This window comes from Penicillium maclennaniae (genome assembly GCF_028827695.1).
Source record: "Penicillium maclennaniae strain IBT 15551 chromosome Unknown utg000004l:1.0-3007600.0:1.0-3009580.0, whole genome shotgun sequence".
NCBI classification, from domain to species: domain Eukaryota; kingdom Fungi; phylum Ascomycota; class Eurotiomycetes; order Eurotiales; family Aspergillaceae; genus Penicillium; species Penicillium maclennaniae.
This window is the reverse complement of record NW_026623216.1, coordinates 2190771-2218111: the sequence shown is the minus strand read 5'-3', so window position 1 is coordinate 2218111 and position 27341 is coordinate 2190771. Positions and strand designations below refer to the sequence as shown.

Here is a 27341-nt window from a genome sequence, read left to right as displayed (position 1 = left end):
GGTTATAAATACAACTCAGAAAAGGACAATGAGCTCGCAATAAGCAAGATACTCTCAAGGATATGCTTGAATAAATGAGATTAATATATTTATCAATCTGTGTATATATAGGTCATCTAGAAGATAGACCATTAGGTGTGGTGGCGAAACGGATGAAATGTGAGGCGGAGGCCCGCTCACAGCCCCTGCGGCTTAGTCCTGAGCCCGGACTTTCAATTCACCTTGGCTTGCTCACCATCAATCAGCCAGGATCGAGAGTTTACAGTTTCTGTGGCGATTGGCTCGGCCCGATGACAACGGCGTCGGACGGCGTCGAAACAGCTATTGTGCAGAAGTACCACGGAGTTGCATTCGATACCAAACGCCTATACACTTGTGTTAACATTAAGTCTTTGAAAGTGGATAATGATAACGCACATATGCATCTATTCTGCAACTTGCGGACAACGCCGCGTAGATCGGCCTCATTTTCGACGCATCCTCCATGTGCTTGCCACGTGCATCTCGTCGCCGGGATACTGGGGCCATTGCTCATGCATATCAGAAGGCCGAGAGCCTTCCACGTTCCGTGACTTGCGTGCTATGACTTCCGGCATTAGGCATTCCGTTTGTGCATCGAATTATCAGCGCTTGTCCGTCGTGTTGCCGACTTCGCTGTTATTTTGTTCCGGAAAGAAGTCCTCTGCTGTAAGCTTTCCTTCTGCACAAAGGTTATTGCGGAAAACAATCAGGCCTAATACTTATTCCATACGACAATGGAAAGTTAACCAAAGAAACCATCGCCTTTATTTATAACAACAGAAGATAGACATTGACTTACCTGCGCAGCAGATATTCTAATGAACATACATACCCTCTTTAGTCGTTCTTCGCATTATTTCCTTACTAGATCAATCCAACCTGCACGACTGAACTTTCATTCGTCCACGATTCTTCAGGGTCTTAACAAGACAATCAGTCGCCTTCACACACGCCGCGTCAAGCAACGATGATGGCCTCAGCTCTGCCTACCTCTTTACCAAACGTCCCTGAAGCGACGAGCTTTGTTTTCGGGGACACATCGGGCTACAAAGCAAAAATTCGCTGGAAAAGCACGTGCGGCAGATTGTGAACGGGGCAAATGGAGACTGGATACTGGAGACCTTGGCCGGCCTGCCACGCTACTGGGAAGCTATGACTGAGAAAATCCCCGAAGTGGCCAGCACAATGCAAGGTGCTTGTCTACTGGCCGATCTCGATTCATGGTTTCGACATGGCCCTGCCTCTGTTGAGTCGCTGGCTCCAGATGCCGAGATACCAGATCTTTGGATCGGCGTTCTCATGGTCGCTATTCAGCTGGATCAGTACTGGCGCTATCTTGAGTTTCGATTCAACAGTCCGACTGGAAAAGATGTGGACGACTTGCAGGCAGAGCTAGTGAAGCAGCAAGAGCAATGGCCTGGCGGAAGCAACAAGGTCGAAACAGTTGGTTTCTGTGCTGGCATGATCGCCGCCATCGCCGTTGCCAGCTCCCACAACCGACAGGAGTTTAAAAAGCACGGCGCCGCGGCGTTACGTATCGGGGCGCTGATGGCGGCCCTGGTAGGAGCCACCGAAGAGTGGACTAAGCGTCTCGGCAAAGGCGGGTCTGTCTCCTTGGCTACGGCGTGGAGAAGCCACAAGCAGGGCGATGATTTGGCGCGCATCGTCTCGAAATTGTCTCCTGATGCCTACATCTCTGTCCTTTTCGATGAGTCCCGAGCTACTGTGACGGCGTCGGAGCGCCTCGCGCCCAAACTGGTTAGACAGCTTCGAGCAGCAGGCGTTACGGCCATACCGCTCGCCTTCAAGGGCCAGCTCCACACGCCCACAGCAGAGCGGGGACGTCACACCGAAGCTTTGATCGAATTGTGCCAGTCGATTCCCGAGCTGCAGTTCCCGGATGCCGCCCAACTGGCATTGCCCACTTACCTCGCCCACCCCGAGGGAAAGCAAGTCTCGGGTGATGAAGTCGACTTGATTGGCACGGTGCTGCGTTCTATCCTGGCGAATCAGTTGAATTGGACAAGCACCGTTTCGAAGCTCGCGGCGAACAGGAAGGACATCTCCCTCATTGCATTTGGGCTCGACCGCCCTCTGCCGCCCACCATTTTGCGCGCCTTCGGTTCTAAGCAAGTACACTTCGAGGATGTCGAGGATGAAATTAGCAAGTCAACAGTGCACCCGCTTCGACAACCGCAAAATAATGACGCAGTGACCCGCTCGGACGCTGTCGAACCAGTACAGGTCGCTGAACCGAGTAGACCCAGTGTTCAGCCAGAAGAAGACTTCGAAGATGTGGTTGCGGTCGTGGGCATGTCCCTCAAAGTTGCAGGTGGCAGAGACCTGGAAGAGTTTGAGCAAATGCTCAAGACCGGAGAGTCGCAACACGAGATCATCACACGCGAGAGGATGATGCCAGACATGTTGTTCCGCGACAACGCTGACCCCGACAGGAAGTGGTATGGCAATTTCATGCGCGACGCGGACTCTTTCGACCACAAGTTCTTCAAAAAAAGCCCACGTGAATCGATGGCGATAGACCCGCAGGGCCGACTTTCGCTGGAGGCCGCGTACCAAGCTCTTGAACAGTCCGGGTATTTCAAGGAGCTGGCCACGACCAGCGCGGCTGAGCACGAAAGACGGAAGCACATAGGTGTTTATGTCGGCCTCTGCTCTTACGAGTACGATGTTAACATTCATTGCCATCCGACCAGCGCGTTCACTGGGACGGGGGAGCTGAGAAGCTTCATCCCCGGGAGAGTGTCTCATTATTTTGGATGGACGGGCCCATCGTTGACGTTTGATACAGCATGCTCATCGTCCACGACGGCCCTTCACATGGCCTGCCGGGATCTGCTGTCAGGCGAAGTCCCGGCGGCGCTTTGCGGTGGCGTCAATGTCTTGACGAACCTGCAATGGACACAAAACCTCGCCGCCGGCAGCTTCATCAGCCCGACAGGCCAGTGTAAACCCTTCGATTCTGATGCTGACGGTTACTGCCGTGGCGACGGGATCGCCTATGTCTTCCTGAAGAAGCTATCAACCGCCGTGGCCGATGGTAACACGGTCCTGGGGACCATCCGCTCTACGGGTCTCAATCAAAACCTCAATACCACGCCACTATTTGTTCCCAACGTACCCTCTTTATCGACACTGTTCAATCATGTAATCCGCAAAGCCCGCGTCAACCCACGTGACATTTCGCTGGTCGAGTGCCACGGCACTGGCACGCCTGTGGGAGACCCTGCCGAGTGGGAAAGCATACGTAACGCTGTGGCAGGCTCTTTGCGCGATACTGTTCTGCCTATTGGCTCAGCCAAGGGTCACGTCGGTCACACTGAAGGCGCGTCCGGCATCGTCTCCCTCATCAAGGTGCTCTTGATGATGCGAGGCAATTTCATCCCTCCTCAAGCTAGCTTCAAGAGCATGAATCCCAACATCCGTGCGCAGCAGTCAGACAATATGGAAGTCGTTACGTCGTTGCGGTCTTGGCCAGAGGACCGGAAGCTGGCTCTGATCAACAACTACGGCGCTTGCGGATCCAATTCGAGCGTGGTGGTCGCTCACTCGGCTCACAAGCCTACCAAAACCTTCTTGACCGGAATATCACCGCGATTGCCCTTCTGGATCTCCGGCCTTGACATCCAAAGTATTGCGGCGTACAGCACTGCGCTCGCTCCCTATCTTCGCTCGCACGCCGGGTCTGAAGATGATCAGCCCAAGCTCGCCGATGTATCGTTCAATATGCAATGGCAATCAAACCCCGGCTTACCCCTAGGGTTGATCTTCAGCTGCAGTTCATTAGACGAGCTACAGGACAAGCTTGCCAATGCAACTGTGGCTACCAAAGACACAGCTGCCAGCATCGGCATCGCGCCTGTGAAGCCTGAGCGACCTGTCATTCTGTGCTTTGGTGGCCAGGTGTCGACATTCGTTGGGCTCGACCGCACGGTCTACGAAGGCGCAGCAGTGCTGCGGCATCACCTGGATAAATGTGATACCGCCATCACATCTAACGGCTTGGAAAGTATCTACCCCGACATTTTCTCCTGCGAGCCCTATCAGGATATCGTCAAGCTCCAGACCGCGCTATTTGCTATGCAGTATGCCTCAGCCAAGAGCTGGATGGACTGTGGGCTAGCTGATAAGATTGTATCCGTCGTTGGCCACAGCTTTGGTGAGATAACAGCACTCTGCGTAGCGGGTGTGCTGAGTCTGGAAGACACAGTCAAACTGATTGCTGGTCGGGCTAAGCTAGTGCAGAACGCTTGGGGACCTGACCCGGGTGCCATGATGGCCATCGAGGCTGACGAAGCAGTTGTGCATGATCTCCTGAAAGAGTCAAACCTCGAATCCGACGGATCAGCTGGCATTGCCTGCTATAATGGTCCTCGCAGCTTCACTATCGCTGGGTCGACAAAAGCCATCGACGCATTTGCCACCACGCTAGCTGGAAAAGGCAGCGCGGTCAAGGACGTCAAGAGCAAGCGTCTGAATGTCACCAATGCTTTCCATTCCGCATTGGTTGAGACTATTGTCGACCGCCTCGGGGAGATCGGCAAAGAAGTGACCTTCCACGACGCTACCATTCAAGTAGAACGTGCCACGGAGCATGGCGACCCGGCGGCCCAGCTGGACTGGACCTTTGTCGGCTCCCACATGCGCCAACCGGTCTTTTTCAACCACGCCATACAGCGGCTCGCAAAGAAACATTCGCATGCTATCTTCCTTGAGGCGGGTTCCAACTCAACTATCACCGTCATGGCATCGCGCGCACTTGCTCACACGGCGTCAACACATTCTGATGCGTTCCACTTTCAATCCGTGTCTATAATCAACACCAAGAAGGGTATCGAGAGGCTCACAGATGCAACTGTAGATCTATGGAAACAGGGCCTTCGTGTGTCATTCTGGGCCCACCACCGGGTACAGAAGGGCGAGTATGCGGAGCTCCTCTTGCCACCATATCAATTCGAAAAATCACGCCATTGGCTCGAGCTCAAGTCGCCAATCGAGCAGGCTATCAAGGTAGCTCAAGAAAAGATCGGAAGCAATGGGTTGCTGCTAGCGGCGGGAGAGACACAGCAGAAACAAGTTGACCCTAAGACCCTTGATATATGGACCTTCATGGGCTTCCAGGACCACAAGAGTGGCAACACCAAGAAGAAGACCAAGCTGGCTAGGTTCCGCATCAACACGGCGTCAGAAAAGTACCAGCGTCTGTTCGCGACCCACGTCATCGCGAAGACGGCACCCATTGCTCCAGCCACACTTGAAATAGACATGGCCATCGAGACCCTTTTCAGCCTTAATCCTGAATGGAGACCGAATGGGTTCTCGCCAATAGTCCGCGATATGCTCAGCCATTCGCCGATCTGTGCCGACTCGACGCGTGACTACTATATCGACCTTGAGCCGCTCAACAAGAACGAAACCGAGTGGCACTGGACCATCCACAGCGTTGGCACTTCCCCTGCCGACGACAAGCACGCTGAAGGCCGCATCAACATGTGTTCGCCATCCGACCCAGCCGCTCTCCAAGAGTTTGAACGTTGGGAGCGCGTAGTTACCCATGCGCAGTGTCAAGCGGTTCTGGCGTTGGGCCCCAACGATGAGGGTGTGGAGGCGCTTCAAGGCCGGAACGTGTACCGAGCCTTTGGAGAAGTTGTGGAATTCGGCTCCGTGTACCATGGCGTGCGGTATGTTGTAGGCCGCGACAACGGCGACAGTGCGGGTGTCGTGCACAAGCGTCACGCCGGCGACACCTGGCTTGATGTCCCTAAAGCAGACTCGTACGGCCAAGTTGCAGGCATGTACGTGAACCTGCTGACTGACATCCCCTCGAGCGATATGTTTGTGGCCACAGGGCTCGAGCTGGTGATGCGCTCGCCAAAATCTCGGACTTTAAACGATGGCCACGAGCATGGCCCTGGTGTCTGGCACGTTCTCGCTCGCCACGCGCGTCGAAACGAAAAGGCCTACGTGACGGATGTCTTCATCTTCGATGCCTCAACGGGTGCCCTGAGCGAGGTCATACTGGGCCTGAAGTATGTCCGCATTCCCAAGGCGACGATGAGCAAGGTCCTGGCACGAGTGACAATAGATAAGTCGTTTTTGAGAAGCACCGCAGCGTCTCTACCACCGTCTGCCCAGCCTCTTGCCACCCTTGACAGGCCAATGAATGCCGCTGGTCCAAACTCCAAATCGGCACCACTCCAATCCCGTCCCAAGGCAAAGAAGACCAAAACAAAACCAGCTAGCGAGCCGCGCGATATCGCAAACGAGGTGCGCGATGTGGTCGCCAGCGTTTCCGGCATCGAGCCCAGCGAGATGAGCCTCGACAGTGAGATGGCTGACCTGGGTATTGATTCGTTGATGGCCATGGAGCTGGCGCGCGAGATTGAGAATACTTTCCACTGCACGCTCGACCGCACAGAGACGATGGTAGCCACCACCCTTCGCGAGTTCGTGGCCTGCGTGTCGAATGCTTTGGCCAGGGCTGGAGGTGAGAAGGACTTTCAAGAACAGGGCGAAGAAGAGGACAGCGACGATGACATGGTAACCGGAGAGGGTGATGTCGTGCTCTCAGACTCGGAAGACGAAGACACAACCTCTGATATCTCTACTCCGGACGACGGCTCGGACTTCACCAGCGAAAGTCAGGATTCGATGACTGATTCACCTGTCCCAGTGGAAGAAGTATATATGGGCAATGTGGCAGTCCGCGAAGCAGAGGCGCTGCGCTTGATGGCAGCCTACACGACAGATTGGGACTCGCTCGCACTCAAGGCTGCGGCGAACGGCACTATCAGAACCCGCTCCAGTGCCGGAGCTGTGGTGGTCGTGACGGGCGCTTCGGGCAGCCTTGGGGCGCACATTGTTCAGACACTCGCGGAGCGATCGGGTGTCGCAAGTGTCATTTGCATCAACCGCGCCATCAGTGACATGCCCGCCGACACTCGGCAGGCAGAGGCGCTAACTTCGAGAGGCATCGGGCTGTCCCCAGCCGCACGCGAGAAGCTGCGGGTATACGGTACTGACACATCCAAGCCACAGCTCGGTCTACCAGACAAGGAGTACACCTGGCTCGCGCAGCACGGCACACACATCATCCACAACGCGTGGCCCATGAGCGCCACGCGGCCACTCAAAGCTTTTGAGCCTCAGATCAAGGTGATGCGGAACCTGCTGGACCTGGCGCGCGACATGGCATTAGGTACCGAGCCGCGGAGGATAGGTTTCCAATTCATCTCCTCGATCGGCGTGACCGGCTTCTCGACTGAGCCCCACGTGCTCGAGCAGGCCATGCCCATGGCCGCGGTGATGCCCAGCGGCTACAACGAGGGCAAGTGGGTGTGCGAGCGCATGCTCACCGACACGCTGCGCCGTCACCCACGGCTCTTCCGGGCCATGGTGGCGCGGCCGGGCCAGATCTCTGGGTCAACCGCAAGCGGATTCTGGAACCCAGTCGAGCACTTTGCTTTCGTGGTGAAAAGCGCTCAGGCACTCAGAGCGTTACCCGACCTACCAGGCGTGCTGCATTGGTTGCCCGTGGATAAATCTGCCAAAGTCATGGTCGACTTGCTGAATATCGACAGCCGTGATGATGCGACAGAGGCGTATCCGGTCTATCACGTCGACAACCCCGTTGGCCAGCCGTGGAAGGAAATGTTGACGGTTCTAGCGGGTGCCCTTGATATTCCTCCCCACGGCATCATCCCCTTCAAAGAGTGGATTGAACGGGTTCGCCAATCGTCTCTGCCCCCAGCCGAGAACCCGGCCGCCCTCGCCCTGGGCTTCCTCGAAAGCCACTTTGTGCGCATGGCTTGCGGTGGTATTGTTTTGGACACGCAAAGATCAAGTGAGCATTCTAAAACCATGGCCGCAGAAGGGCCGGTGAGTGCTGAGGTGGTGCAGTCCTATGTCTCGTCTTGGAAGGCGATGGGGTTTCTTAATCGGTAACTGACATGGCATCTATAAAGTTGAGTTCTTGTTGTTTTGGTATGGGTGTTTCATCACTCTGAGTATATAGCTGAATCGAAATTTGCTTCCAAAATTTCCACGAAGAGCATTGTTTTAGAACTCTCCGCCAATAAAAACAATGCAATAATAATAATAGAGGAATCTGGGGTCTGGCTTCACACTACAGTAAGAAGTATAGTCAAATTCGGTATTCACCTAGCCTTATGGTCTGAGATTTTTCAAAATCAAAGAATTGCCATCCACAATACCACGGAGCTTCAATTGGCTGGCTTGTGTATGTGGTCCTCAACTCCGCAGGAAAACAGTTGGTCGAAGAGGGTTGAGGATTACCCCTTCGAGTCGAGGCCTCGCCATCAAGGGTCGCAGATCGACATCTGGAGCTTTGATCTCTGGCGAAAGAAGTTCGCAGTGAGAGTTGAGGTTGTCAAGAGGTTATGAGAAGCCTGGGGCGGCATTTAACGGCAGTATTACGAAGCGAGACCTTCAAGCAATCGTACTAGGGGCTGTTATTGCTTGTCGATCGTCAATCCTAACGCAATCGATGTCAAAAGAGGCATTTCAGAGATCTGTGGAGGTATATAGACATAAGAATAAAACACTTTCAAACACATAGGGCTTGCACTTGCCTCAAGGAACGGAGGAGACCTTGACGATGAAGTCAGGGGTTTTGCGAAGTTCACCTTCACGTAATCTTCATACAACTTGATGGCATTCCCATTATACTCGAGGTTCACTCAAAAGAGAAAAATTCGGCATTAGCGAGTGTCCCGTTACAATGTAATCAACGGATTTGACTGAGGACCGCTAGCTCCCTAGAAATCCCTTTAAGATCATGGTGGTTGTATATGCACCCAAGAGACACTTCCAACCCTTCACCCTTAATCAAATGAAAAAAAATTGAATGACGGACCGCTATATCATCTTTAAATCTAAAGACGTGGATGTCTAAGAGCTTGACCACAAGCCCTATCAGGCAGCCATGGCCGTGATATATCTGAAGATGCCGCAGCTGGCCATCACGGCGTTGTGTCGTATCTTAGTACTCTTCGATCGCAGCACCGAGACCCTCACTCGAGTGAAAAGTATAAGAGAAGGTTCGATTGAGTGGGTTTGCAATGCCACGACATCAATGATGTCGTTGTTGCACCCGGCCCCAAACGAAGAAGTGAAACGATGAGCTGTATGACCAAGTAACACTATATGGCCACCCTGGCTTGAATCATTGATTCACCCTCCTCAACACTCGATCTTCCCTGCGAACACTTGATCCAATGTCAATTGATCGGTGAAGTCAGCGTCAGCATGCGGCCCCCAGGTGATACAGAAGTGCGGATACAACGCGGACTATTTTAACTCCAGCTGACCACCCAACGGAATTGACATTGCCCGCAAAAGGGCAAATAGGGAAATCAAAGCCCATGGAAACGGAGTAACGGCGACTGGCTGCACAGTCATCCAGGCTTTAACTGGCTTGTCGAATAATGGTACGCATCGAAAGACGCACGGTGTACTTTGGCCCCTTCTTTTCAGTCCCTCAGCGCGGCCTCCAAGTAGGTAAGAATGTCAAAATTCCGATATAAGCAACACCATTTCGTGTGACCTGACACATTATGGTCGGGCATTGTGAACGTGCCCAGAGCCCCCCAGTCCACCGGGTTTGAATACCTCTACATGGATATCACAGCAACGATCCACCTGCCGCGCATTCTCTGTCTCCACGGCGGGGGCACTAATGCGCTGATTTTCCGTATGCAGTGCCGTGTGCTTGAGAAGCGTCTCGGATGTTCCTTTCGTCTCGTCTATGCTCAGGCTCCATTCACCAGCGTGGAACCTGGGCCAGATGTAACGTCTGTCTACAAGGACTACGGGCCTTTCAAGGTCTGGCTCCTTGATCATCGCATGTCTAGCGTCTGGAAATCCCGAGAAGTTGCTGCAGAGATTGACGCCGCTCTTGCGCTGGCCATGGCCGCCGACGACGTTCAGGGGGCTACGGGAGAATGGGTAGGCCTACTTGGATTCAGTCAGGGTGCGAAGGTGGCAGCGAGCATCCTTTACCGACAGCAGAGGTGCGGGATGACCAGGTTCCGATTTGCTGTCCTCTTCGCCGGTCGTGGGCCACTGGTGTGGCTCATGCCTGATCTCCCCCAGCCGCATGGCTTGGTCGACGCTGCCACACCGTTCACACACACCCCTCCTGCATGGCTCACTCGGGGCTCCGATGAGCACATGCTGCGGCTACCGACGATCCATGTCCATGGGATGAGAGACCCCGGGCTGGACCAGCACCGAGACTTGCTTCGAGAGTACTGCGACCCGCTACAGGCCACGCTCTTAGAGTGGGAGGGTGACCATCGCATGCCTATCAAGAGTCGAGACGTCGAGACGATCGTCCAGCAGATTCACAAACTTGCACGGGAGACAGATGCTCCATTTCCAATGACTAGCTTGAGTGGCGCGATGGTGAGAAAAAGAGGCATATGGAAGATCAGCCGAGAAAAGCTTTTCGATGCAAAAGATGAGCATGTAACAAAGCATAGTCATGGGATGGCTTAGAAAGAAATAGATTGGATAGCAACATGATTATACACCGGAGAATGCAAAAGAAACAAAATATGACAACACAAAAAACCTTTTAAATGGGTACCTTCAAGCCACCTGCCCGAACTTTCTTTGCTATGACAATACCTTGCAGTTTCGATGAATTTCTTCACAACTCAATTGTTGACCTGGTTATTCAGAGCGCGGTCTCACGCCCATGTCTAGCCCGCCCAGCTGACTAGGAATGATACTGCCTAGGAGGATGCACGAGATCTTCGCACGCATGACCCTGCCTCTTCGAGATCACCAGTATGTACGACAAGAAGGCACCTCCGCCCGGCACTAGTGCACGTCAACCTTGCGCCCCTGTCTAATCGCTACCAGAAAAATTGAAAGGTAGGAGGTTCGCCGTTATCCATCATAGATTGCTTAAAGGTTTGCCGAAATCATGGCTCTATTTCCAGCGCAAGTTATCGTCTCGGCACTTCTACGAACGCTGGCTCTCTAATAACAATGCACTTCCAAGTAGTCAAGTCCTTGGGTTCAATAAAGCTTGTTCATAACCGGAACTTTTGAAGCAAGAAATATGCCAAATATATTTTCAATTGTTTCCTTGTGAGCGGAACAATCATTCTTTACACGCCCAATTTGTTCGACATTTACTTCAGCTCAAAGTTGAGGTAGACGGCGTCTGACCTTAATACTAATGATGAAGTGCACTTGAGCATCACCCAAAGACGCCGTACCAGTTCATCATACGTGAGACTGAATGTACTACCTTTTCAATTCAGAGTATCGTGGGAAGAGAAAGAGATATGACTCTCATGGAGAGATTTCTAGAAGTCCTTAAAGTCGGGATAGCCTCGGTAGCTGAAGTCCATGTTCCACAGGAGGCTGCCAGCTGACTAAAAGCCTGTTCTAGACGAAGCAACCGCATTTTCCTTGCGGTTAAATCGCAGTAAACTCGAAGTTTTGGTTGCGTTAACTATGTTCTGTTTCGATATTGCAGTCGCAAAAACAACCATGATCTGCACCAAAGCAGCTAGAAGAGACAACCTGACAGATCTAATTGGTCAGGTCCATTGATATTAGAAAGTAAAATACGAATTTAATAAAGGAAAGAAGATGGAATGCCCTGTGTGCTGTGCTGCCCAGATTCAGGCTTTTACGACACATACATCATGTAAACACTGCGATCATTCACCCCTCATCCCAGCTTCACGGTCCTCTCTGAACATCCATCGGGCCGAAATTAAGCGGCAGCACTAGCCTGCTTTGTTTCAGAAGCTGATGCTGGTCTCCAAGACATTGATGATAAAATCCAGCCAAGTCAATAAAACTTAAAACAAAGGTGAGCTAGCTGAAACGAGCGTAATTTTCGAATTTTCGAGTGTTCAACGGAGTAATTCAAAGGATTCAAGCGTTAATGCCCACGAACAAACCTTGGCCTGGGGCCATCTACAAACGTAATGTATAGCGCTAGATTGAAGCTATGTAGAAGAAGCGATGTTATATCTATGTCCACTCCAGGAGCTTTTCATCTCAAATAAAGGCGTCTGAGGTAGGTGCAGTGGGTTTTCTCCTTTCCGCTATATTCCAGACTTCGGTTTGTCCTTCGGGGAAACATTTCTGAGGCGGACATTCTATCACCCGCGGGAGACCACTAGACAATTCCAGGGCCAATCACAACATTTTGCTGCGCAAGTATCAAGGTCGTAGAAAATCAGTACGTTGTTCATTGCCAACATGCGCGATTCTCGTGATCAAGGCCGACTTACACCGTCAAGTAGTATTGTTTTGATTCGCGGCGAATACCAGGCTAGTATCTCCGTCGCCTCTATCTGGCGTGGGGCGTATGATACAAATATCCGCCGAAGCACATCTGAAAACTGATAGAATTGCCATTGTCTCGAATGCCATCAAAATGTCTTCTATCACGGCTGATCAGTGGCTCGAAGCCGCGGCTTATCGTCGCAGTGTACATGGACTAGCAGGAACATCCAAGGTCTCGGACGAACGTATCCAAGAGATTGTCTCCAAAGTCCTCTCCTTCGCCCCTTCGTCTTACAACACTCAGCCTGTCCGCATTTCACTCGCTTTGGGGGAGAAGCATAAGGAGCTCTGGGGCATTATTCTCAAGGAGGCTGAGCCGATTCTCAAGTCGATCAATCCAAATCTCTGGCACAAGTTGGGCCCCATGTTCCAAACTCACAAGGCTGCATATGGATCCGTACGTCAAAGACTTTCGTGACTCACGGACACACCATCTAACGAGCTCTAGATCATTTTTTGGGAGCGTGGCCAGACTACCCAAGAGGCTGCAGAGACACATAAGGCGACCGGCCATATGTTTGCCGAGTGGGGTGACCACACTCAAGGCATCCACCAGATTCTTGTCTGGACTGCTCTGGAACTGGAAGGAGTTGGCGCCAACCTGCAGCACATGAACGCTATTCCGCCCATCGAGGCAGCCATCAAGAAATTCGCGGGTGTTCCCGAGGATTACAAACTGAAGGCCCACTTGAACTATGGAGATGAGCAAGCCGCTCATCCCGAGAAACCCAAGAAATTGCCCATCGACGAGACACTGACAATACTCTAATCAGTCCTAGTCCACAGGACATTCTATGAATATTGTCAGCTAGATCTGACAGTCACTCGGAGCACACTCGCGCCTCTAGCGGAAGCCTTGGGCCTTGGTGGGATTGGATGCTTCTGGGGTGTCCAGCGTTGGAAAGAAGGGAGTCGCACAGATCGCCCACTCACCCACTTTCACTGTACTTCGACCATAAATATAGGGCCTCAGGCATTTATCCAGCTTGCTATTCTCGATCAATTAAAGCTATTACATAAAAGGTGCTCTCCAAGCAATTTCTAAGGAAACTCGACGAAAGAAATGCATTTGATGTGTTACTATTATGGGTCAAAAGAGAGATATCTTGAAGCAAACTGTACAAGTCAAGAGAAGTATCAAGACTGGAGAGAAAAAAGGGAAGAAGGAAACCATCTAGCTGGCGGTCTTCTTGATATCAAGCCCTACCTAGTATCTTCCATCTCAGTATCTTTTCCAACACAACATGAGGCCGCCCATCGTCACAGTCACGTGTCTTGACCAGCTAATATCAAGAATTCAACGCTATATTCCTCGACAAACCAGCTCCGGCTACCTCTAGAGAATTATATGATTACAGTCATAAACTAGGTATTGTGTCACCAAGTCTGCAAGCTGGCCGCCAAGCTGACCGCCCACCTTACCTTAGTAACCAGCACATAGCTTAGTGAACGCATCATCTTTCCATCACACACACTCTGTATGTGTACCATATTGTAAGCTATATCTATCTAATGCGATATTGTAGATAGATATAGCGTATAATACATCATTTAGTAGATAGAGTATCTCTCGTAACGAAGCGCCTAATGCTAATTCTTCTAAAGACTAACCTGGTCCTACCCCGTAAATTTTGAAATCCTCTGCAGTCTATATCGTAACAAGAAAAATCTACAATCGTAGAAGTTTGCATATCAGCTTTGATTAGCTTCACGTTAAGATAGGAGCGAGAGACTTCTCGATTTCTGCCGAAGTAGGATAAGTAGGATATTTCTGAGGGTAGGGCCTCTTCGATATCCTTGGTATTAGTTCTTCGGATATATCGGAGTATATTAGACAGGACTTGATTCTTAAATAGAGGGAACTACCAACGAAGCTACAAGAAAGCTTGATAATTGTAGAAAAAATTGACAGTATCCTCTTTGTATTACGCTCAAGCACGAAGGTGTCAAATCAACATTCATGCTGAGCCTCTTCAGCCATTCGGGAGATCGTGGAATATCTTTTCACTACTGCGTGGAGGTCTTTGCGCCCAAAGAACCAAGAGAATAATTATATGTGAATAGGAGTGGTGCGATATAGCGATGAAATGTCTGCTCGACACGTCAATCCTGGATCTACATTCGTCGACGCAGTATTGTTGAACTTGAGAACCTTCCTTCTCGACGGACCTTCCATCTGTTTGCTCTCACTCAACCCCCAACCACGTATCTTTTCCTGGGATATTCCCTCCCAAATGATCTTTCTCAACTGCACCACGTTGACTGCGCTTCAGCAGCCCTGTGGACTCCTCTCTCCAGTTTCATCTTTTCGTTATCTCATGTTTCTCAACCAGTATCCTTTGACCCTATCCTCCCCACCATCTCGCTGACGCCAATTTTCGAGCTTGCTCTAGCTATGGAGCAGCACCAGGGGCAAGCTCTCGAAAATCCCTTCCACTGCCTCGATAGAGCTGCCAAGGAAGCAAAAACTGCTTTCGCTCGCGCCTATATTCGCCATGGCTATATCGGCGGATATGCGACGTCCCTTATTGGTGGAAAGAGGACGACGAGTGTACGCCTTCACTATATCTCGTCACTCTTTAACACGTCTACTGAAACTAATTTGACTTAGGATCTTGATATATTATTGATGCAGACCCAAATAATGCCCGAAACCTGCTTCTTCAAGCTCATCCCGGATTCACATTGACCCAGAGCAACAAACTTGTCTTCATGAGTGGAGACAGGAGCACCGAGATTGAGCTTCTTCGTGGAGGGAAAACTCAACAGTTGAAATTGCCCGACGCAAATACAGTTTCTATTCTCTCTGTTACTGCCAAAGACCAACCAGGGCGTGTTGAGGAGACCCCAAGTTAGTGCCTTTCCCCTTTTTCGCCTTTGTATTCTCTTCTAGAGCGAGCTACAGCTAATCATCCGACTCCAGTCCCTATCGTTGCACCCTCCGTCCTCGTTCCCACGAAGATCAAGAGATGGTCGTTCTTGGCCGATTCCACACGGCCGAAAAGCATCACAAAAGCAGCGAGAGACGTTCAGGACATTGAGATACTCTTGCGTTGGCTCGCCAAAAACGATCTTTACATTGACTTCGAGGGTTATCCGGAAAAGCAAGAGCAGGAGCATCTCTCTGGGGTTCGCAAATTGTACCAGATGCATGCTACAATTCGCCTTTTGCTTGAGATCACATTGAAAGTGGAGAGTTTGCGTTCATTGACAACTGGTCAGCTGCTCAATAGACCGACAGTCTCGAACGACAGATTCAGCAATGCATAGATAGTTACTTCCATCAGCACCCCAATCCCAAGTTTTCATCTCCCTAACTGCATCTTCAAGTCTTTTTTGAAAATCTTCTTCGCTCTCATCGTCGTCGCATTCACCCTCCTTTGTATTCAGCGGCTTGTCGCGTAAGATATAGAAGGAAATGAAAGACAGCAAATCATCTTTGACTCGAAGTCTGAAGCTATCGTCAACTGGGTGGTTAAGGAGATGACGAATCAATGACGCCATATATATGGGAGGTTTGGGTGTCAAGATCTTTAGCGTACGATCAAAAGTGGATGCGACTTCGAAAGTGTCCTGGAGCGCAAGGCCGAGAAAGGACAGTGGGTAGAGATATACTGGACTACTCTCACCCAGCTTGTGGATGATGCAAGCTCGCTCCCATTGTCCGTATCTGTCAGTGACTCCTTCAGATGGTGGCACACAGGGGAAGCCATGGTCTGATAGAATCTGTGAAGAAAGTGAGAGCAGTTCATCGGGGACTGCCCACTCAACAAGCTAGGACTCAAGATATTAGCGGTGCCCAACGACTAGAGTGGCGAACACCACAAAAGTTTTGGTTGCTCACTGCAAGGACGACAGGGTCTCCATGGCGCCATTGTATCTGCTGCCCGTACTCCATCACAGGGATTTTATTGTCAGCTAGGGCTTTCACAGCCACCCTTATGATGTGCGCATGAGGTTGTAGCCATGATGTCTCTTTCTGGGGTGGTTGTTCCATCTTCCAACCAACACCTAAAATCATGCGGCTGAAATGGTGGGACTATTTGGAAAGTAATGTTTTCTTTTGAAAGTATGGTGGGAGATTAGGAAACACTATGTTTTTCGTTACACAAAAAGTTCCAGGAAAGAGTGAGAGCGATGATATTCCTAAAGGGAGCGTCTCCCGTAAACCTAGGAGCCTATGGCCCCTGGTCACCTGACCATCTGAATCACGTGAATTACGTAGCCGGCATTCTTTTTTACTGTAACATGATCGCCATTATTCGAACAGGCGTTTTGTGGTCCCGGTAGGTAGGATATTGTGGCCCGAGGTATTAAAGGGCTACGGGAATACGGTTGGTTGACCGTGGCCACCGTGCGAGCGGTCAAAGAAAAATTACATAATACACGCTGTAGGAACTTAGTACAGGGTGTCCAACGGAAGGATATCGGGGTCAATTAGTAGTCATCAGGGCCGATTGAATCATCCCAGCAATTGATTGTTTGAAGAAATTATCTGTGAGTCCCTGCTCAGGAGGCTGACTGTTTAAATGGGTTTGTTGAGCGCATTTCAGCGCTGCTTCTCCGAGGATACTTTACTACCACATAGTATACAAAACAGGTGACTAGGAGTTCGGTTATGCGCTGAATCATCTTGCTGTTGGCGATCAGATATTCTCCTCTCCAATTGACATAAAGTGTTGCTGAATACACCCGTAATTGGTAGCTAAGCGCTACCAATAGAAGAAAGTCGGACCATCTTCGGTGTAATTTCGAAATCTCGTGACACAAGCAACCCCGTGGGGCTGCGGCAGTTACCCCGCAGATCTTCACACTGCACATATTTTCAACTGCCCCTCTTGAAGTGGTAGCATGTGATGCGGACCAGCACCGATCCCCCTATCTCAAAGATATTCATAATACCCCTTTATCACTTCAATCCTTCGTTGATCTCATCTGATGATATATGAATGTTGACACAGCCTGGAAGCCTCTTGCAAAAATGCCGTTATCTGACTTGGCCTGTCACTTGTGTCGCAAGTAAGTTTCACTTGACGTTCTCGTGACAAGGGGAGAACAGAGCTTATTACGCGTGTTGATGACTAGGCGGAAGGTCAAGTGGTGCGTGACAACTTGAATCAAGTCATTCCGACGTGCTTGTGAAGTAATAGCTGTCAGTGATCGAGTATTTCCGCGGTGCATGGTCTGTGATCAAACAGGCCAGAAATGCATCTATCCCCTTCGGCCGATGAAACCTGGGCCCAAAATCGGTATGAAATGCCCACAGTTTTGTTGTAGGCCCCGGCAATTTGAGTTAACAAGATCCAGGGTCTTTGCAAAAGCAGAGAAAACGCCGACAATTTAATGAGACAGCTCAGAGGCGACAGCGTAGATCTCATTCTAGGCCGCCAGATGGTCATGACACCGATCCACAGGATGGCAATTTCGACATATTGAACTATGGGATGGAGAAAGAAGAGTTGGTCCCTGCGATCCCCGCTGATATGACTATAACAGCTAGGACTGAGACGCGTGAAGACTCGCAACAACGAACCTCGCATTTGAACACTCTTGATCTCGCTTTCATTTTACATCCATCACACGAGTCCACAACCTCCGATCAGGCTCAAAAGCTGAGCTCGAGCTCTCAGAATAGTGGACAGACAGGACTTTGCCGCCAAGCTTGCACAGAGCTAGGCATCTCGCAAGCTGCCATGAATCAAATGTAATGACCTTGGCGCCCTCGCGAGTCATCAAGGCGGAACATAGAAAAGCTAATTGTACCTACAGCATTCGAGTATTTTTCAACAACATGGTCGCCATCAATATCTTTCATGAGCCTTCATTTGCAGAAAAGCTTTCGAATGTCTGTTCGCTCTCTCAATTGTGTGCCCTCCTGGCGGCCATAGCTGGTTATGCCTCACGCTTTGATGCCCTGAAAATCGACAACGTAGCTAGCGGCACAGTTCGCCTCGCGATAACGAGTCACCAACAGCCTGCATACTTCATCAACCTAGCCTTTAAGTACATAAACGATGCGCTCGTGGAGTGTGACGACGAGATGCCACCCCTCTGCGTTTTACAAGCTCTCATTATTGCAACGCATTGTCGACTGACTCAGGGGGTCCGCGGAAAGGCGTGGAGATCTCTGGGACTCTGTGTCAGTTTGATATACGAAACAAACTTGCATATTCTTGATTCCAGGAAGGTCGTGAAAGAGGGGAATCCTCGCCGGTGGCAAGAAGACGAAGAAAAGCGTCGTGCTTTTTGGGCCGTCTGGGAAATGGATATTTTTGCCAGTACCATCCGTCGGACGCCAACCGCCATTGACCAGAAACAAATGGAAATATTGCTTCCAGTTGACAACACTCACTGGTTCTCGGGCGACCCTACTTCAAGCTGCTTTATGGAGACCGACCCAAACCAACGTTGGAAGGCGTTACAGGAGAGTGGCAGCCAGTCACCGAAAGCGTGGTTCCTTATTATCAATTCTCTCATGAAGGATGCCCAAATCGTCTGTGACCCGCAAGTTGTGTGTGCCATGGGTAATCGAGGTTATCACAAGCCAAAGCCAGATGACTGGGTTTCCACACCCGAATCGGCCGTGGAGGCTCATCAAAAACTGGAGACATTAGCAAATGCGGTACGGTGCTTTAATCTGGCCTTACCAAGCCATCTCCATTATCGCGGTCAGTACTTGGCCTTTGGGGCGCCGGTACAAGGGCAGCTGGAATCTCAACGACAGCAGCATTGCTCCATCTACAATATCTTCGTCATGACCCAGTTAGCTCGTTTGATGATCTACAGGTATGACGCGTTCGGATCTCAAAGTCGTCATCGTTCTGGTAATACGGCTGGTCGGGGTACATTTAGCCCGTTTAATACAGATAGTGGAGCGCTTAGCCAATACTACGAGGCAGCTGATCGCATCCTAGAAATAGTGAATCGGAGCTGTGAGGACCATTTTCAGCATATCAATCCATTCCTATCTAGCACAATATGGCTCTCCTCGGCAGTGCAGCTGGTTCGCAAACATTTCGCTCGAGCAAATTCCAATCGAGACTTAATAAAGTCGCGCTTCGACGTTCTCTACTTGACCTACAAGCGATGCGTTCAGTTTTGGAACATTCAAACAGCTCTCCAAAGGAACCTAGAGTTTATCGAAGCGCAACTGGAAGCTGTGTACAAGAGACCGGAGACCCGAGCTTGCCCACCCTTTCAAGAAGCCTCTAAACGAGCATCGGAACACGTTAAATTGATCAACCGGTTTTCCTCGGATCGGAAGGGTCATTACATTGAGCACGATGCGAAAAGAGCGCGAACATCCCCACAAGCCTCTCAATACCTACCCGAAACACCCAGTGTCCCGCTCACTAGCTCAGTCCCGATTGATGACGGATTAGACATTACAGCTCAAAATTATGCGCAACAGCCCCCGGGCGCAGCAGATAGCGAGGCAATGCTGGACTTCATGACTCTTCCACGACCCAATAGCAACCTGATTTCCCCGGACTACATGATGCCCACGAACTCTGATTTCCTCGATTCAATATATCTGGGTGACTTCCAGCTCGATCAGTCCTTCGACTGGCCCACCTTTGACTTTCCAGGTGGTATACATGATATCCTTGCTGGGCGGAGTACATACTAGCCCAGTCTTGTGCTTGTTCGCTGGGTTTGATCCTGACAACGTGTTTCTACAATTGATCACTTCATCCCTCCCAGATGAAGCAATAGGCTTGTCCAGTTTTTGATATGGTGGTGCAATCTTCTCTTGCGTACTTGACATGCATATATTGCTGTTCCTGAAGATACAGTCCTTTGCAATCTGCCTGGGTACCATGTGGGGCCTGAGAATAGCACGAATTTACCGTTTATGAAACCTCTGTACAATCCACTACATTTCTAAACGCACGTAATATCTCAAATACCGTCTAGGAGCTAATTAGATTGAGGTGACCTATAGCAAAAACCCGGGGTGAGCGGATCCCTCGCCCAGCCAGCGAAGGCAAAGAATGATCTAACTCTAGCTCATATGTCAATAATCCAAACCAGAAGAACTGTGAGAGCTATCGGCCTAGAGCCTAATATATTCTAAGGTATCCAATTTCCCCCTTGCTTCTTCCTCTCTTGCTCTAAGCAACTGACCGATGACAGTCCGTGCGGCGTCGGGATAATTTCGTGCAAGTCCGAGACCCCAGCCCCGCGACTACCAATCCGTTAAAAGCAAAGGTTACATCCGCCTCGCATAGCTTCGGGGACATTTAAGAAGGGAATATATCAGTTGAAATTTTTCTATCTCGAACTACGATCCACCGCTCAGCAGTCTTTCCCAACCTTTGCTCAAGAAGAATCCAAGTCTTGACAATGGCAGTCTCAAGAAATGAACCGCGGATCAATCTGGTTCGCATTGCGCATGTCTTCTACACCCATAAGGATATTGATAGCGCCCATCAATTCCTCCTGGACTTTGGATTCCAGGAAGTCAAGCGAGTGGATAAGGATATCTATTATCGTGGCACTAGCTCTGAGCCATTTGTGTATTGTGCGCGACAAGGCGACGAAGATGGATTTGGAGGCGCAGCCTTCGTTGTTGAATCCGAATCGGATCTTCTTGCGGCGACAAAGCTTCCTGAGGCGACTGGAATCTACGATTTAAGAAATGCACCCGGGGGTGGTCGCTGCGTCACTTTCCATGACCCCATCGACAAGTTCCCATTTCATCTTGTCCATGGACAAAAGCCGTATGCCGATGAGAAGGTGCTTCCACAGCTTGATTTCAATTTTGTAAGGTGCTCCTGTGCAGCTCACTCATCCGGCATCCTCTGATCTTCTCCCAGCCAACGGACAAACACCGACCAGGTAACAAAACCCAACGATTTGAAAAGGGTAAGCAGGCACATTCAAGTAATCTTCAGAAGCTGTTACTAATCCTTTAAAACCGAAAGGCCCTGCCCCAGTGCACAAATTAGGCCATTTCGGAATGTGTGTCACCGATTTTGCGAAGGTGTTTAAGTTCTATACGACGCGATTCAACTTCAAACCGAGTGATGTTAGATTCTTCCCGGTTTGACTCTTCATCAGGCTCGACGAATACTGACCATTGCCTTTTTACGATATGATCTAGTTGATTCATGATTCTATGGGAAGAGATATAACCACCTTTCTCCATTTGGACCGTGGCTCTGAGTTGGTCGACCACCATTGCTTCTTCTTCTTTGAAGGTCCTAAATCACACGTTCACCACTCATCATTCGAGACGCATGACTTTGATACTCAAGTGCTGGGTCATGACTGGCTCCGCAGTAAGGGGTATGAGAACTGCTGGGGCGTTGGACGTCATATCATGGGTAGTCAGATCTTTGATTACTGGTATGTCTTATTATATCATTTCTCTTAAGAACAAGATCTAACAGGCATTTTTAAGGTTTGACACCTCTCGTTTCATTATCGAGCATTACGTAGATGGTGATTTGGTAAATGACCAACAACGGACGAATCGATCCCTTGCCACACCGGATAATTTGCACGTTTGGGGTAGGCCAAGAGCATAATGCGGTAATCCGTTGTACTAATCTGTAACTAGGGCCGGACCTTCCTCCCACCTTTCTACACTAGCAATGGTTGAATATTCTTTTCGTCGTCTTGCTTCCGAAACCACCAGGAAGATGACACTTGACACACGGGTTAACATCTTGCTTTACTACAATAGGCGAGTAACATTCTGTTCATTCATAGTTATAGGACGTGTTGGTCAGAGAGCTATGCCGAGTCCGTGATTGGCCTTTGTCACCTTCGATATTGAAAGAGAAACTATAAAGTAAATGAGGTCTAATTTACAATTTCTTGATGCATTCTGTGATTGATCTTTGTAATCGGATTATCAAAATGCGTGTTGCACCTTAGTTGATGGGGCAACATTGGAAAAGGATTGGGTAGAAACCCATTGCTTCAAAAAGAGCCCTCTAGGCATATGGGTTGGGAAACACCATCGTCAGAGAAAGTGAATTTTACTTCTTAAGGTCCATCCCGGATGCGTAAGAGACGGGAGAATATTACCTAAATTACTGATAATTTACAACACAGTTGAATCCAGTTTGAAGATACAGGCAGCCAGCGGATACATTGCGGTGACTGAAACCCCAGAAAATCCCGATGTTATCATATTAAGTCAGTTTGTGGAGGGGTCCTCATTGCAATGGCTAAAAGCGGACTTCATTTGGCCCTTTAAGTGGGGCCGGGGGCGACAGGGCCTCGTGCCATTCGTATCTCACTTCCATTTGTCAAACCCAGCGTACATTCTCATTTGACCGAGAATTCGCACCGAAGATAGTGCGTGCGAAAACACATTTGCACTAGGCTGCAGATCGGCTGGCACCAAGCCGGCCAACCCCGCCACCCCGCCTAACCTCCAATCGCTGTAACTTCATGTGTTCTTGATTCGAGACGGAGTGTAAACCAGCCAGACGAATGAAATTCAGGAGTTGAATTCCGGTCAAACAATTTTCGTGCAAAATGCACTTGTGTCACTCTAGCATGGATTCCGTATTGGGCTACATCTTTCGGGGAAGGAGGTAAAGGTTCTCGTAACACTGGTCTCAAGATACACGTTATTATAGACAGCTTCCCGGTAAAAATTGTCCGAAGTTATTCCATTTCTTCCTGGAATCTTGCAGTAATGGGAGATCGGCATTGGTTTGCCCCATTCATGGTCAGGCCCGAGAAATTCAAAAGGCGCCATGGGTCTTGCCTTACGACTGCCCCGAGAAGAATAATTCTTACCCTTTTTATAACTTTCCAGAGATTATCGAACCTAGAAATTTCGCAAAATGGCTCCCAATTGGACAACTCTCGTCAGATTCATCAGCGAAGAAGATGGCCAAATCCAGTTTGGTGAGGTTGATTCCAGCACGTATCCAGATGTTGGTATCGCAATTCTTAACGGCGAAAGGGTTGCGGTCAAGTTGGTCAAAGGATCGATATTCGATGGCATCGTAACAGACACCATTGTGCACATTGATAGAGTATGTACTACGCATCCTGACACCGGGTATCCAGTAATTGAACTAATTGCTCCGTTTAACACAGCTTCTGGCTCCCATTGGAATTGAAGAAGTGCCCATTATCCGGTGCCTGGGACTGAACTACCGCGACCATGCCAAAGAGGCGAACATGCCCATTCCGGATGTGCCGGTCCTCTTTGTCAAACCGCGCACGGCACACAACGGGCCGTACCCCGCTAAGATTATTGTGCCAAAGATTGCGCAAGATGGCTCTAGCGACTATGAGGCAGAGCTATCCGTCGTTCTGTCCAAGACTGGTCGAGATATTCCCGAGTCAGAGGCGATGGAGTATGTTTTGGGATATACCTGCAGCAATGATGTTAGTGCTCGAACGCAGCAGTTCAAGAACAGCCAGTGGTCCTTCTCAAAAGGTGAGACTCACTATATCTTTGTCTCTCGAGCATACTTGTGTGTCAGGAATCTAGAGTTGACTGCTGATTCGATGGAAAAGGTCTTGACGGATCTTGCCCACTGGGCCCCGTCCTCGTGTCTCCATCCACCATTGGCGACCCTCATAATCTGCAGATTAGAGCTATCCACAACGGTATTGTGGTACAAGACTCAAACACTAGGTGAGCGTACCCTGACAGCCGACCGCTGTGACATGTCAACTTTTCAAGGTAGCTTACATAGTTTTTAAGGGAAATGATCTTTGATATTGCAAAGACCATTGCGTTTCTCTCTCAAGGGACCACCCTAGAGAAGGGGACAATTATCATGACCGGTACAGGTCCCGGAATCGGCGCTATGCGTAACCCCAAGGTCGTCCTGAACGACGGTGATGATATCAGAGTGGAAGTTGAGAAAATCGGGACTTTGATCAATAAAGTCTACTACGAGTGAGAGTAACTTCTATTGATTGAGAAACAATATCATGGTTCTCTAACTGAATATGCACTCTTTTTTCATTTTCTGTTCGCACACATAAAAGTGATAGCAACAGCGGCCTTCATTGATATTTAGATCCCGCATGGGGATGTCTGTCAGTTGGAAGGCTGCCCAACCAGATAATTTTAAGGTAAATTGAAATCGTCCAGTTCAAGCTAAAGCTCTCCAGATGACTGGTATAAGACAAACTTGCTCAAAAAGAATACAAACGGGAACAACTTACGCATAGAGGAGGGCAGCATATGAAGTTTCTGCCGCACATGGGATTATTGCCAGTATAGAATATATTATCCCTGAAGTATAGCCTAATTAGTACTAAACCGGATTTAGTAAGGCAAAGTCTTGACAAGACGTACTACACTCATCTTCGATTCATCATTCAGGTTGAGACTACCTTTGACTACCTTTTATTGAATAATAACTCCATAAGTGAGTTCGTTGCCTATAAAATTCCCCAAGACGAACCGGAGGATCGGCCGACATAGCACAACTGCAGCTTTGCCAATCATTGATAACTACCCATCGTAACTAAAGCGGACCAAGGCCGGCGAGACCAGGTCAATGTGACTGTGATACATCACCGTATCCTAAAATGTATCTCATAACTTCAAGAAGCTTCGACTCGCATGCACCAGCATTCTGGGGAACCTCTGGTGCTCTCCATGCAATGAATCGATCGGGCCGCACCAACACGGCCCCTGATTCTTCCACGCTTCGCAAGTTTTCCCACTCAAAGTAAACGTCCTCCCAGTCCTGTCTGAATCCAATAGTGTGCACTTGTATCGGAACCTTAAGCCTTTCGGCAACACTCTCAGCGGCTTTCTTCCATTGCCCACCTCCGATCCCAGTTAAGATTGTGAAAGCGCCATGGCCAGTAATGTCGATTGTTGAAATAGGCTCCCCCCGGTTTTGCCTTATTGAGCCAGGCATGAGGTAGTCGAGATCCAGGGTATGTGCTTGGTTCATGATACAGGACATTATCTTCGGCCGCTCGTCCGAGAAGCACATAGGGATTGGATTCGTCAGCTGTGTAGACCCCTTGGCTTTCGTAATGTTGATTCATTTCAATTCCAAGGCCATGGAATTCATGAGAGGTATGCTTGATTGCCGCATGCAGGGCACGGCGGCGGTCTGACCCTTCTGGTGTTGCACTCTTTAACTCCTCCAGAATCCCTTTTCGTGCGGACAAGTCAGTGGACAGCATGCCTAGAGCCTTCCAGACGAGGAAGTGATCTCGGTATGCCTGGTTTGCTCTGGTGATAATCGAATGACCTACGGGCTGTCTCTCGATGGAGTAAGTGGATAGAAGAGACGGTGACGCAAGCCCCTTGTGAACATATGCGACCTTCCAAGCGAGGTTGAAGGCATCTTGAATACACGTATTTGAGCCCAGACCATTTAATGGAGGGTGACGGTGCACGGCATCACCAAGGCAGAAGCTAGAAATGACACGTTGATGTTAGATACGGTACGCTCATCGTATTGGCCGAGGCAATACTTACATGTTGCCCTCTGAATATTTCTCTGCGACCATCTCATTAATATACCACGTGGAGATATCCAGGACCTCTGTGGGTGTGTCATCACCAATAAACTCCTGTACTCTCCTTTGATACTCCACCTTAGACGGCTTGCCTTGAGAATGATCATAGTTGTTATCGGGAAACAAAATGAACATCCACTCATTCCATGGCTTTACCATGCGAACAATTCCCATCCAGCCAAAACATGGGTGCTCCCGATCTGGCTGCATCACCCAATGTAGATTGCCCGTTCGGTTTTTGATCAAATGGGAGAGGTCAGCCTTGATCAGCACATTAATTGCAATACCCTGACTAGGTTGGACCGCTAGGGGCAACTTGAGCTGCTTCACCACCTCGCTTCTAGCGCCGTCAGCCCCAAAAAGATATCGGGTACGAATCTGGTAATCGTGGTTTGACAGCTTATCGCGAATATTGGCAATGATCAGGTCAGTCTTCAGGTCGGTAAAGAAAGAAGTAAGTGTGGTATCAAAACGACATTGGAAACCTTTCAAAGCTGCATGTCGAACCAGAAACGGTTCCAAAATTGTCTGCGGCAGATCAAACGGTTTACATGGGCTGGCTAGTTCATAGTCTCCCTATAGCCCACGTCAATCATTTCCCGACAAAAGGGAGGTCCAGCTCATTTCACCTTTCGTCTAGGGTCGTTCCCCCAGGAATGGATGCGTGCGTACTCCTCGCCTGCCATACTATGGCACCATCGAGTGTGTTGCATATGATCTGCCCCTGTGGATCCCAATTTGACTAGTTCGTCATATAAACCAATATCCCGTAGACATTCTAAATGGAAAAATTCAATATGTTAACACTCAATCAGTATTCACTACCAAGGCAGATTACTAACCTAACGCCGCCATATTCGTGATATGTGCGCGTGGGGTGTTCGCTGTTCCTGAGGCGCTGCTTATCATGATGCCATGCAGTCCTTCACATTTTTAGTCCCCAATAGCGACAGCCGTACCAATGCAGATACATACCATGAGAACCGAGAAAGCAAGCCAAGGCTGCCCCAGCAGGTCCCGCCCCGACAATGAGGAATTCCGTATCGACTACATGATCTGAGCCTTGAATAGAACAATTGTGCTGAGCAGTGGTTGCTATTCCGCCTATTGCCGGAGCATCTTCTGCGCCGTTGGATCGGGTCACGCCAGTCCCGCCGTTATCGTTCGTAAAGTAAGGCGTCATTTGCTCTCAATCGTGTGCCACGACAGTGACGTGTTGTCAAATGAAGGCTATGCTTTTCAAACGAAGCCGAGCAACTTTCTTCACGAGCGGGAGGATGATATTCATCAAGTGCCTGTTATAAATGCGGATTTCATAGCGCTTACTGTTCCACATGCCAGGGAGCTGAGGGGCGAGAGGCCTTGTTTACCTGGAAAATTGTGCCGAAGATAGACCGACCTCTCGGCATCTACCTTCTCGGGGAAACCTCGTGCAGATTTCTAAATCTCAATAGTGCGAGACCTTTTTCCTGGGTGCACGGAAAGATGAACGA

At 49.7% G+C, this 27341-nt stretch overlaps 8 protein-coding genes across 8 annotated transcripts; 7 read left to right on the top strand and 1 right to left on the bottom strand.

Moving 5' to 3' along the window:
- Positions 1 to 1206: 1206 nt before the first annotated feature.
- On the top strand, positions 1207 to 7983 carry N7477_004968 (putative polyketide synthase; the record flags this gene model as incomplete). Its single annotated transcript, XM_056966631.1, has 1 exon — positions 1207 to 7983. The coding sequence occupies one exon, from the start codon at positions 1207 to 1209 to the stop codon at positions 7981 to 7983; it is 6777 nt and encodes a 2258-aa protein (XP_056823412.1).
- A 1692-nt stretch (positions 7984 to 9675) lies between these two features.
- N7477_004967 (uncharacterized protein) lies at positions 9676 to 10557 on the top strand (the record flags this gene model as incomplete). The annotated part of the gene is made up of 1 exon (XM_056966630.1): positions 9676 to 10557. One exon carries the CDS (start codon positions 9676 to 9678, stop codon positions 10555 to 10557), a length of 882 nt encoding a protein of 293 aa, XP_056823411.1.
- Positions 10558 to 12466: 1909 nt separating this feature from the next.
- N7477_004966 (nitroreductase family protein) lies at positions 12467 to 13144 on the top strand (the record flags this gene model as incomplete). The annotated part of the gene is made up of 2 exons (XM_056966629.1): positions 12467 to 12772; positions 12824 to 13144. The coding sequence occupies 2 exons, from the start codon at positions 12467 to 12469 to the stop codon at positions 13142 to 13144; spliced, it is 627 nt and encodes a 208-aa protein (XP_056823410.1).
- Positions 13145 to 14770: 1626 nt separating this feature from the next.
- N7477_004965 (uncharacterized protein) lies at positions 14771 to 15645 on the top strand (the record flags this gene model as incomplete). The annotated part of the gene is made up of 3 exons (XM_056966628.1): positions 14771 to 14926; positions 15070 to 15226; positions 15299 to 15645. 3 exons carry the CDS (start codon positions 14771 to 14773, stop codon positions 15643 to 15645), a joined length of 660 nt encoding a protein of 219 aa, XP_056823409.1.
- A 1935-nt stretch (positions 15646 to 17580) lies between these two features.
- Positions 17581 to 20005, top strand: N7477_004964 (fungal specific transcription factor domain-containing protein; the record flags this gene model as incomplete). The annotated part of the gene is made up of 3 exons (XM_056966627.1): positions 17581 to 17624; positions 17759 to 18079; positions 18145 to 20005. 3 exons carry the CDS (start codon positions 17581 to 17583, stop codon positions 20003 to 20005), a joined length of 2226 nt encoding a protein of 741 aa, XP_056823408.1.
- Positions 20006 to 20721: 716 nt separating this feature from the next.
- On the top strand, positions 20722 to 21972 carry N7477_004963 (2,4,5-trihydroxytoluene oxygenase; the record flags this gene model as incomplete). The annotated part of the gene is made up of 6 exons (XM_056966626.1): positions 20722 to 21141; positions 21195 to 21243; positions 21303 to 21421; positions 21482 to 21726; positions 21782 to 21891; positions 21941 to 21972. The coding sequence occupies 6 exons, from the start codon at positions 20722 to 20724 to the stop codon at positions 21970 to 21972; spliced, it is 975 nt and encodes a 324-aa protein (XP_056823407.1).
- Positions 21973 to 23183: 1211 nt separating this feature from the next.
- On the top strand, positions 23184 to 24260 carry N7477_004962 (fumarylacetoacetate hydrolase family protein; the record flags this gene model as incomplete). Its single annotated transcript, XM_056966625.1, has 4 exons — positions 23184 to 23378; positions 23443 to 23788; positions 23869 to 23989; positions 24059 to 24260. 4 exons carry the CDS (start codon positions 23184 to 23186, stop codon positions 24258 to 24260), a joined length of 864 nt encoding a protein of 287 aa, XP_056823406.1.
- A 603-nt stretch (positions 24261 to 24863) lies between these two features.
- N7477_004961 (FAD binding domain-containing protein) lies at positions 24864 to 27031 on the bottom strand (the record flags this gene model as incomplete). Its single annotated transcript, XM_056966624.1, has 6 exons — positions 24864 to 25218; positions 25277 to 25744; positions 25808 to 26424; positions 26478 to 26626; positions 26691 to 26771; positions 26824 to 27031. 6 exons carry the CDS (start codon positions 27029 to 27031, stop codon positions 24864 to 24866), a joined length of 1878 nt encoding a protein of 625 aa, XP_056823405.1.
- Positions 27032 to 27341: the final 310 nt, after the last annotated feature.